Source organism: Oreochromis aureus, linkage group 10, assembly GCF_013358895.1.
Source record: "Oreochromis aureus strain Israel breed Guangdong linkage group 10, ZZ_aureus, whole genome shotgun sequence".
NCBI classification, from domain to species: Eukaryota; Metazoa; Chordata; class Actinopteri; order Cichliformes; family Cichlidae; genus Oreochromis; species Oreochromis aureus.
This window is the reverse complement of record NC_052951.1, coordinates 9,624,345-9,632,011: the sequence shown is the minus strand read 5'-3', so window position 1 is coordinate 9,632,011 and position 7,667 is coordinate 9,624,345. Positions and strand designations below refer to the sequence as shown.

Below are 7,667 nucleotides of genomic sequence, written 5' to 3'. Positions count from 1 at the left end.
TAAACTAACACAGCATTTCATAAAATGAACAGTCAAACATGCTGCTGGTGTTGTGATGCCCCATGGCTGCTTTTCTGCTTCAGGGCCTGGACAACTTGCCATAATTGATTGAACCATGAATTTTGCTGTCTACTAGAAAATCCTGAAGAAGAATGTCCAACAATCAGTTTTGTGCTCTGAAACTGGGCTTTAGAGCAGGAGAATGACTCAAAACACATCAACAAGTCCACTTCTGAATGGTTAAAAACATGAACAAAATGACCAAACAAACAAATGAAGATTTCTATATTCAAAGGTTATTCAAAGGTTGGACTCCTATGTAATTGCAATACTTCGTGAGCATAAACATGAGCATAAACTTTCATACTTGAAAAACCTCCGATGTGGCTGACTTCCCTTTCTTCAAATTTTGCAAAGAAGAGTGGACTAAAATTCCTCCCCTGCAATGTGACTTTCAATTAGTAGGTTTAAGCAACTACTTTTTCTCTCATGGCCAGGTAAGTTGGGGTACCTTCTTTTTTCATTAAGACATGAAGCCATTTTAAAAACTGCATTTTTTATTTACTTGTGTTATCTCTGTATAATTTTAACATTTGTTTGATGATCTGAAATGTATAAGTGTAAAATATATACAAAAAACTAAATCGGGATTGGGGCAATGTCATATAACTGTATGCCATATAACCTGAGCTTCTTGAGCACTGGGGAAACAGGATTCAGGATTTTGTGTTTTCTGTATTTTCACACAAAAGCTGAAAAAAGGACAAGTTGACATCATTGTTTTATTTCCATCCTGTTCTCTTGTCTTCTCTTGTATTGTTGTTTGTTCTATATGTTTTTTTTCCCTAATTTCCTGTTTTATGTTGACATAGTGTTGTGTGTAGTTTGAGCTTTGCTTTGTTCATTTCCCTCCATTGTCCTTGCCTGTCACAAATTCTTTTTACCAACGGTCAGCTCATTCCGTTGTCTCATTGTGTAATTAGCTCCCTCTCAGTGTCTGTATAGTCCTGTGTTTCCTTTTATAAGGTCCTGTTCCCTGGTTGTTTCCACTGGGTAATGTCATCATTCTTTTCCACCTTGTAGATTGTCTAATGGTTGGACTTTTGATTTCATTAATAAAGGCTACTGTCTGTATGCATGTTGCATCCTAGCCTTGTCTCCAGCATTGGGGTTGTCATCTCACATTAAGAAACATACTCACCTTTTTCTTTCAAAGACAAAGTTTGTTAACTTTTCAAAAAAGATACAAAAAATGTGGGTAATTACACGTGTCATGGTGTGTACAGTGGCCAGATTTAGCCATATATATTCTTTGTGAGGTGATAACGATTGTCTTCTTTTAAAACTGAAAAGTGGAATGAATATTGTCATTATTGTGTTAGTAAATGAACTACTACCTTATTTCTTGTCGCTTAATGAACAGCAATATTTATTTGAAAAGAGTAGTTAAAGTGACATATTTGTTCCATATTTAACTTACAGAATAGAGCTGGACAATATGACTAAACTCTAGAACATATAAACAGTAAAATGATTGTTTTTGTTTGTTTTTTTAAATATGATTTTTTTTCATATAAATGTAAATTTTTACCTGACCTTACTTAAATGGACTTTCAACATTTGTTTGGCTACATATGACCGGTTTAACATTTTAGGTAACTGGCTGCTAGTTCCTAAAAAGTTCAGTTCTGTTCGTCTGGACGAAACTTTTTTCAGTGGGAGAAATGTTTGGTCACTCATCCAAGCGACTTCTTCAGTCTAGTTCTGGACTAATAACAGTTTGGTTGGCTAAACCTTTAGTTGGATGTCACTGACTGTTGTAGCAGCCCAGGGTTGGGGTTTCAAGCAGCCCAGGTATTTCAAATTACAATATGTGAATTAACAACAGTAAGAGAGTCACATATTGTATTTTGGTAAATTGGCATGTTGTCCAGCTCTACACCATAAGTTGGCCGGGGTCAGGGGAACAGAGGAGTAGATAGAATTAATTCAGTGAAGAGAAACAATAAATGGAACCAGTCCGTGAACAAACTTTCATCATCCCAGTGGGAGGACAAAGCAGTCATGGTGTTAAGTAAAACCTCCTACAGGTGAATCTGCATGCAATTCTCTCAGTACACACAACAGATAGTTCAAATCTGAATGAAAGCAGCTGAAATGTACGCAACTGAATGCACAATCACAATCAACAATCTTTTTCTCAGCGTGATGAAATGATCAGCAAGACTCAAAAAATGGGTTTTCTCCAGACTGAAAATTCATATAGCAATGACTTAGAATAAAATTATGTGATTGTGCTTTTTTAACCAAAGTAGGACAAATAATACAAAGACAACATATACATCACTTAGAAAACATTAACACTGTTATATAAAATTTGAATTTGAAGCACTTCTGTGGCAGTAAACAATTTACAAGATGGCAGGTAATGACTGAATATCAATTATAGCAAAGTAACAAGACAACTGACAAACAAAGATCATACTAGACCGCATCAAGCAGTCATTGTGGACAATACTTTTGTAGACACTCACAACTGCCATCAAATGTGCATTTATATTACTAGAGCCAGCCTCCAACAGGTCAGTGTCCTGGAGTCTGGTCAGCAAAAGAAAGCAAACAATAAACAGTGCATCAAATAAAAGTCTAGTGACTTAAAAAAAGAGAGCACTTTTTTCCTTTTTTTCCAACACTTAATGAGAAATCTGACTTTTAAGAAAAACTTATATTGTGCAGTATTTTTGGAGTCTTTTCCACTTTTTTAAGGTTGTAGTCCTTTGTCTGAAGCAACAATAGGATATTCCTGTTGAGCTCACATTGCTTCTTAGCTTTTCAGGAACTGTGGAAACAAAACAGCATTAGTCTCATTCCTGTTTTTGTTTTTCCTACACACACACACACACACACACACACACACACACATACATACATACATACATACATACATATATATATATATATTCAATTCAATTCAATTTTATTTATATAGCGCCAAATCACAACAAATGTCGCCTCAAGGCGCTTAATATATATATATATATATATATATATATATATATATATATATATATATATATATATATATATATATATATATATATACATACATACATATATATATATATATATATATATATATGTATATATATATATATATATATATATATATATATATATATATATATATATATATATATATATATATATATATATATATGTATGTATGTATGTATATATATATATATATATATATATATATATATATATATATATATATATATATATATATATATATATATGCCAAATGTTAGCTACACATTTTCATGTACCTCTTCCACCTGTCCCAAAGGTGCCACCTGTCCACCCTGTTTAGTCCTTGAGTCTCCAGATGATGCAAATTTGGATGAATTAGAATCATTTGGCACTGTCTGAGTTTGTCCTGATGGGAAAGAGGGACGACTGTACAGAAGAATGTCCCCAAATTCTTGAAAAAGAGAAAATTAATCAATTAAAGAGTCAGTCAATTAATTATTCTTTATCACACATTCAATGGCCTAAAATTATAAGAGACAAAAAAGATCACATAAAATAATAAAATGCAAAAAAATCTCCATTATAATTTGGATCCAAATTTAGGTTTCAAAATGAGCAACATTATCCATATAGTACCAGAGTGCTGTCGGTTTTTGCTGCTTCCTTTTCCTGCTAATGGAATCATGTGCTTCTCCTGGCTCTCTCTTTCCTCAACTGTAGCCTCTTTGACCCTGTGAGTCCCAGTGCTGCCTCGTCTACCCCGGGCCTCCCCAGGGCCCATCCGAGGGAGCGTGGCCCCCCTCACTTTATAGTCACCATGGGACATCTGGCTGGTGAAATCCAGAGGCATACAAGTGTCTATGGAAAGAACAGTGCACAGAATTTTAAATATTGCAATCATTAAGAGACACAGTATGCAATAGCAAAACTCATCCTTGGATCTTTCTTTACCATCACTGAAGACGTCTTTGGGTTGGTAACCCTGTGGAGCAGACTGGTTCTGTTTATGTCGCCTGGGCCTTTTATGTGTTATTGCAGGACTCATGTTGCTATCTGTGGACATGGGACTGCTGGGTCGCTGCTGCCGCCGCCCTAAATCATCCAGCGGACATAGATAGCACAGTTTAACATATTACATATGGTAAACTTACAGTTATTATTGTAACTGGAAGTGAATTATATAGAGCTTTATTTGACTTTTGTTTTTGTCTCTATGATAATAATAATAATAATGATGACAGTTATGACAAAATGCCTCTATCAGCTTCTTTCTGTTAGTAATACAGCCCTACATTTTCTGCAAAAGTTGAACAGTTTCGCTATTTCAAATGATCGTTCTCTTTAACGAAGTCTGAGGTTGTCAGTCATCCAGGTTAGGGTGATGCTTGGATTTTTTGGGGACTTTTTTGCTAGTGAAACCAAAAAGATTTAAATCAAAATACTTTAAAAAAAAAAAACCCTTTCATATAAAATTATGTTAGTTTGTCTAATTGTCTGTTAGTTTGTCTAATTATCTTTGAGCCTCTAAAAATGAGGTGCTACATATAAAAGTAAAATACTTTTATTAAACCACATGAATTGCATGTTGACACACATACACGTATATACCAGATTACTTTTCATTTGAATAAGCCAGAGATTGCTGCCACTCCTCCTCAGCTGTATGGCTAGTATGTGTGTCTTAATCCAAATACTTATGGACTGAACTGTATTAGTTCCCCATATGCTTCCTCACCTGACTCCTCTGGGTATCTGCACATGCGCAGGCCAACAATATCCCGCGATGAGGCTACTGCCTGGTTGAAATCTCCATCTGTAAAGAAGGATCCTTCTGAAGTGCTGACCACACTGGACCTGCCTGATGAGATGTTGTCCTCAGATGCTGAGCCCCAGCTGTTAACCATAGACCCTGTGACTGATCTGTCCAGATCTCCAGTGCTGGAGGCTGGGGTCTGGTCCAGTCCGTGCAGCAGCTGCTTGTGTGGGGACTGGTGGTGCAGCTGGTGTTTGTGCTTCTCGTGGTTCTGGTCGTGGCTGTAATGACTTTCAGTGAGCTCTGCATCTGTTTCCTCCTCCAAATCCTCATCATTCTCTTCCTGTCCATCAGTATCCATGCAGAGGGGAATTGAGCTGTAGGTATGTGTTGGGGAAAGAGGGCGAGGGTTGCTTGTGACGTGTTGACTGTAAAATGAATTTAAAAATCTGTCAAATTCTGTCATGACAATAGTTTTATTTTAATAAATGCAAACATGTTGAATTCAGTCATGGGTTACCTGAGATGTTCTGCTGGATTGTGTAGGCCATTAGTCAGGTCTCCCTGTGATGCTGTGATAGGTGGGTGATTATAAGATACTTCAGTAGAGGATGAGACTGGCCCTCTAACTGGTGGAGTTGGACAGCCTTCAGTTCTCTCTTCTGGATTAAAACTGATAAAAAAGAATAGCTGACATAATCTAATGGCTAAAGAAGTCCAACCATTTGCCACAGTCCTGACATATTAGTCACAATTCATTAGATATTAATGCAAAACCCTCAGTGCACCATCAACACATTCTATCAAAGAAAAATACAGAACATACAGAAGTGAACTAAAAGCACAATTTAATTGCCCAATTGTGACAGATTAAATTATCCACAGCAGCTATGGGTGCCTTAAGGTCCTTGAGCAAACCAGTGGTTTGCAAAATGCATGGCAACTTTTTTTCATTAAACATTTCATAAAGTAATTCCAGTTATATAATCCTGCTCTAATAGTAAACTGACTGTCAGACAATGCCATAAATGTGAATATTGTAATTGGTTTGGCTATTACAATGAGACCGTGTTTTGACAACCGGTTTAAGGATGTTCTCAGCATATCTCCAATTAGAGATGTATGCTTATAATAACTGTATCATTATATTTTTTTATCAGTCAGTATAACCTGATGAGCTACAGTTGCCTAATGAGCATCATACCATGCTACAGTTGTAGTTTTACACATTTCGACATATTATTTTTACCTTGTTTTTTTGTTCTTTGTTTATTTTCCTGGGCCAGGGGGTGGGGGATCAGTGAAGAATAACTAAAAGTAATAATATTTTTGCACAAAGTGCATGTTTTCTAGCAGTTTGAAATGCACTACTTTATGTAAGGCTGTGGTCAGACGTTTACATCCACTCACCACTCAATTTGGGGCTTTTTAATGATTTCTTTAAGGTGTTCTTTTCCAAGGGCATATGTGTGTAACATACATTTTTTTACGGTTTAAAACAAAAAAAACAAGATTTTTTTTTTGCACAAATTTGAATATATTTTGGATTTTTTTCTAATCTAATCCACACTGGGCCTTATCCACAAGGGACAAAATTTTGAAATGTATACATTTACGCATTTAATAAACTGTGCTAAAGGTTTTAGAATGTCTTTTAACTAGCCCAGGCGTACTAACTTTTTGTTAGTGATCTTGTTGACTTCAACCCATAGTTTCTCTTTGCCGTATTATAAACAATTTGTCTGACAGCACTCATTGGATTGACCAGTATTTAGAACAATGGGAAAGTCAAAGGACTTTAGTGAAGATCTAAGAAGGAGAGAACTGTTGAGTTCAAGTTGGACCTTGGAACCATTTCTAATAAACTGCAGATTTCCAGATTATCAGTTTAAACAATTGTATGTAAGTACTAGTTATTCGATGTGTCACCACTTTGCCAAGGGTCTGGAAGAAGGGTCAAACTCTCACACTAAGATGTGAGTAAATAGGTTAGGATGTTAGGAAGAATACAGGAACCACCAAGGCTCAAGCTTGCTATGAACAGGAAACTACTGGAACACCAGCATCACTGCCCACAAATGGTCTGAGAAAAAACCACCCACTCCAGAATCAGCACATTTAAGCTTGGCTGAACTTTATAGTTGTGAACTTGGAAAAGCCATATGGCTTGTGGAGAAATGTTTTATAGTCAGATGAGACATAGATTGAGTTATTTGCCCACAATAACAAGAGTTATGTTTGGAGAAATAAAGGTGAGGCTTTCAAACCTAAGAACACTGTACGAGCTGCACAGCATGGTGGTGGTGACATCATGCTCAAGGGCTGTTTTGAACCCAGTGGTAGTAGTACATTGCACAAAGTGAATGGAATAATGACGAAAGAGGACTACCTCTATATTTTTCAGCTTTACCTCAACTCAACAGATAGATGACTTGAACTTGGGCAAAGTTGGGTGTTCCAACACGACAATGATCCCAAATACACTTTAAAACTGGTTTTGGAGTGGATAAAGTAGGTTATAATTAAACTTCTGGAATGGTTTTTCCAAAGCCCCAACCTCGACTATGCTTAAAAGCTGGGCCTGATCAGGAAGCCTATCAATTTAAATGAACTCTACCAATTCTTTGAAAGAGAATGGTCAAAAAGAGTGGTCAAATATCCACCTAGAATGATGCAAAAAGCTTGTTGGTGGTTTTTCAAAATCATCTGGCTGAGGGCAAATTGCTAAGGGACATTTAACCAAATATTAATTTGGATGTATGTATAAATCTGACCCTGTAAATATACTCTTGTCCTTGTGTGGATTACAGAAAAACCCAAAATGAATTTAAATTTGTAAAGCTAATTCTTGTTTTCTTTAGTCGTTAAAGATGTATGATGT

The 7,667-nt window shown here is 36.1% G+C and overlaps 1 protein-coding gene across 4 annotated transcripts in view; it reads right to left on the bottom strand.

Annotated features, from left to right (window-relative positions):
• Window positions 1–1,359: 1,359 nt before the first annotated feature.
• LOC116313120 (roundabout homolog 1-like) overlaps window positions 1,360–7,667 on the bottom strand; it is an 81,638-nt gene continuing 75,330 nt past the window's right edge. For 2 of the 4 annotated variants that reach the window (XM_039618820.1, XM_031730691.2), the window contains exons 25-30: window positions 5,307–5,459; window positions 4,769–5,214; window positions 3,985–4,125; window positions 3,670–3,891; window positions 3,330–3,484; window positions 1,360–2,839 (exon numbers count right to left, since the gene is read on the bottom strand). In XM_039618820.1, coding sequence (XP_039474754.1) covers window positions 2,825–2,839; window positions 3,330–3,484; window positions 3,670–3,891; window positions 3,985–4,125; window positions 4,769–5,214; window positions 5,307–5,459 — 1,132 coding nt within the window. In that variant the 3' untranslated portion in view covers window positions 1,360–2,824. The remainder of the gene's footprint in view (window positions 2,840–3,329; window positions 3,485–3,669; window positions 3,892–3,984; window positions 4,126–4,768; window positions 5,215–5,306; window positions 5,460–7,667) is intronic. The other 2 variants (XM_039618821.1, XM_039618822.1) reach the window with 1 other exon arrangement.